This window comes from Silene latifolia, chromosome 1 (assembly GCF_048544455.1).
Source record: "Silene latifolia isolate original U9 population chromosome 1, ASM4854445v1, whole genome shotgun sequence".
Classification (NCBI taxonomy): Eukaryota; Viridiplantae; Streptophyta; class Magnoliopsida; order Caryophyllales; family Caryophyllaceae; genus Silene; species Silene latifolia.
The window spans coordinates 64,994,445-64,998,094 of NC_133526.1; the positions used below are offsets into that span (position 1 = coordinate 64,994,445).

A 3,650-nucleotide genomic window follows, 5' to 3' on the forward strand; every position below is an offset into this window, starting at 1 on the left:
TCAGATCGACATTGGATACGATGATCATTTTCCTACAAGAATATCTAAAGTTTCACAATAAAGTGAACATAAAACTTAGTCTCGACTTTTAGGGGCCCTCCAAGGGCTTTCCATTTCACTGACAGCTAATTAGTCATAAGGTCTTAAATGCACTAATACAAACCTGTCATAATCATTAGGTGCTAAAATGTAGTAGTAAGCAAGCATTAAATATTACATTGTAAACTACATTGCCCAACATTCCATGGCCCCAACCAGCTACTCTTTCAACTTGCAGACTAAGAAGACGGCCGGTATCTTACGCAATCCGAAACCAGCCTTTTAACTCATATTAGCTCCTGGAGATTCTCACATCTTAAACACAGAAGGCATAACCAACATAACATTTACACAGGAAATAACAACGAACAACATTCACATACATGAATAGAAAGAATCAAAGAAATACCATATCGAAAAGATGTAAAATTTTCATTTGCAGGTAATGTTTGTGGGGAATGAGAACAGCTATAACTGATTGTACTCAAGAAACTAGAAACACCATTGATTGTAAACAAGCATGCATTTTAGTAATTTATAACAGGAGTGGCATGAGCATTGAAGATGATATGTTACCAATCACCACCATTGATGAACAAGAACTCCGCGTTCTCTGAGGGAGGTAAACAGGTTCAAGCACTGCCCATATGTCTTCTCATACTTTGGACTTCTCTGACCAGGACAACACCTCTGCCATCGATTATAATGGCACTCGAGAAAAATCTCGTCAATCAAGCAAATAGCTCCCGTTTTAATCAACCTCGGGATGAGATCAAACTCTGTTCCTTCCACATCCATCTTCATCACCACATAGTCCTTCTCAGTCACAGTTGTCTTCAACCACTCAGCAAAATCAAAACCCTGAATTTTATCAACACCATCATTATCCGATTGAACAGGCTTAATCCTTCCCATTCCTCGCCCAGAAGACCCTTTTTCCTGAAGATCATCCCCCGGGTCATGATTAACCTCGAAAAACAAGGTCTCATTCCTGACCCACGCCGCATAAGGCAACAATTTGACCTGCTTCTTTTTAGCCTCATACTCCTTGTAGAAAGACTTATCAGCCTCAATAGCATACACCTCAAAAGTCTTGTTTTGTTTAGGATACTGCTTTCGAAACCAACTCCCAATGCTCGAACCGTAACTCCTAGCTCCTACATCTACATATACATATCTAGACTTAAAACTAATATCCACCATATTAGGCAAATATTTGATATTCTGTATGTTCCTCTTCAATGTAATCCATGGTTTTAAAGGCTCCTCCTTGATCAAATTTTCGGCTTTCCGAACTATCTCTTGCTTATACCCAGGAACAACCTCACAATTTCTCATATTATTTACACCACCACCACCATTATATTCTTTCTTCATCACAATCTCACGTATATAACCACTATTATCAATATCATTACCATCAATTTCACGGAATTTAATAAATGTGCATGAATCAAACAAAGCAATCAAAGAATGCAAACTGTACGTATCATTCGATTTAGTATGAACCACCAAATAACCTTCCGGCTTCAAAACCCGTCCAATCTCCGATGAAAACTTCGCCACCAAATCGCTATTACCAGAAAATACGAAGTCGAAAACCTCGCTTTTGAAAGGAAACAAAGTACTGTTCTTCACCCCAACCACAAGCGGCTTCGCCGCCTTCTTTGCAATCCCGACCGCGTTCTCCACTCCGACGAGCTTCAACGCGCGCACCTCCGCCGTCGTTGCTGCCGCGTCAAGCACCGAGAGCGCGTGCGAATTAGGAGAGAGAAACCCCTCCGACACAAGATCGCCGAAAATCGAAGCATAAAATCGATCATCTTCCGAGATCACGGCGGTTGTTGCGGTGGTTGTGACGGCGGAGGAGAGAGTTAGGGTTTGAGGAAAGGAGAAGAAACAGAAATCGCCGACATCACAGGATTCGCCACGGATAGTGACAACGTAAGCGAATCGAAAGCAAATAACGAAGACGCAGAATACTAACGCCTTGACCATAACGTTCCTAAAGATGCTTGGTTTAGCGACCTCCATTAATGGCGAAACCTCTGAGCTATGTGCATGCATGTGCTTCTTCATGTTCTCAATCAATCAAAATCAAAGTCAGAAAAATTGAAAAAATTGGGGAATTAGGGTTGGGGAAATTAGAGGAGATAGAAAGACGACTACTTGGCGCAGAAGCGAGCGGAGGTGTGGTTAGCGCCGACGAGAGAAGGGCGGGAGGAAGGGTAGTAGTATTGTAAATATACGGGGAATTCAGGGGTAAATCGGGAAAGCATTGTGTGAATAAATATACGGGGAATTATACGCTAAGGAGTTTTGTTAAACATATCAATCACGAATTATACGATGATTGATGATTGATGATATAAATCCAAGATTTGTTTGGGATTAGTTTTGATTATTTGGGTAAAGTGAGAAGGGATGTGGAAGAAAGTGGGAGTGTTTAGGTGTGTGAAGGTGTGATAAAGTGGGAGTGGAGAATATGATGAGGGATGGTAAGGAAGGAAGGAAAGAATGTAGAAAGAGGGAGAATAGAGGCCGGAAAGTTGGGTAATGACGCGTCACACAATAGTTTTCAAAGTTGAGCATGTGTTATGTATGAGACTCCCATTAAATATATTCTATAATTGATAAAAGAAAAGTTCAATTATGTTTAAATCATTGATAAATAAAAGTTTATGGTTGGTGTAGTTGATCATCAATAAATTATTTGTGCTTTTAGTAGAAGTTTTGCCATTTAGTAGTTATTATTTCAGTTGTAAAACATAAGTAACATAGCAAGAGTTTGTAATTAGTTTCTCCATTATTGTGATAGATATCACTGGTTTTAATTAAATACAATAGTTATCTCCATTAACATAGTGCAGCTCACCAAATGAACCACCCTTAATAACTGAGACAAGCCTTTATGAGTTTTGCAAATTATTTTAACCTATAATAACTACGTAAAACTAATTAAGTGGTATTATGTAAAGCAACAGGTATCATAATTATCTATATTTAGTGTGTAGAGAAAATGCTAGACCTCTTATAGCATAAGTTTACCTTGACTATCTCCCAATTAATAAGAGAGTGTTTTGCTCTTTATATACTTCTCGTAAATTCAAATTAATATTGAATTCCAATAAAAATTAATAGTCTCTAAACAACAGTACAAAAATATATGTGATTTTATTACATAGAATGCATGAGGCTACCATTAGAATTATCTTTAACAATATGCATGTTAAATGTTCTAAGAATTTAAACGTTGGTTTACATTGTCATGGTTTGGTAATAGAAATCAACTAAGTTCATAAAAAAAAGTCCAACTATGTTGAAAATCGGAACACATAAATTTTTTGGGTTGATTTAGTTTATTGTTGATGGATCATCAGTCCCTTTAACATAAAAGTTACTTTTTTTAGTATTAATTATATCAGTTGTATAGCATCCGAAGACACAGTTGTATTATGTAATTACCTGTTTTTATTGTTGTACGCACCACCGATTTTAGTTAATTTAAAACGTCATTCCTAATAATGTGGTTTAATTCCATAAAATGAACACGTGATAACTGAGGCTGGTTTTATAAGATTCACATATTAGATTAACTTACAACATCTACC

The 3,650-nt window shown here is 37.4% G+C and overlaps 1 protein-coding gene across 1 annotated transcript; it reads right to left on the reverse strand.

The window, feature by feature from the left end:
* Window positions 1–429: 429 nt before the first annotated feature.
* Window positions 430–2,619, reverse strand: LOC141606235 (uncharacterized). Its single transcript, XM_074425292.1, has one exon. It carries the CDS (start codon window positions 2,116–2,118, stop codon window positions 619–621), a length of 1,500 nt encoding a protein of 499 aa, XP_074281393.1. The 5' UTR covers window positions 2,119–2,619; the 3' UTR covers window positions 430–618.
* Window positions 2,620–3,650: the final 1,031 nt, after the last annotated feature.

Bases quoted from the DNA above. Each gene is read 5' to 3' on its own strand.
- LOC141606235 (XM_074425292.1), bottom strand. From the start codon at position 2,118: ATGAAGAAGCACATGCATGCACATAGCTCAGAGGTTTCGCCATTAATG.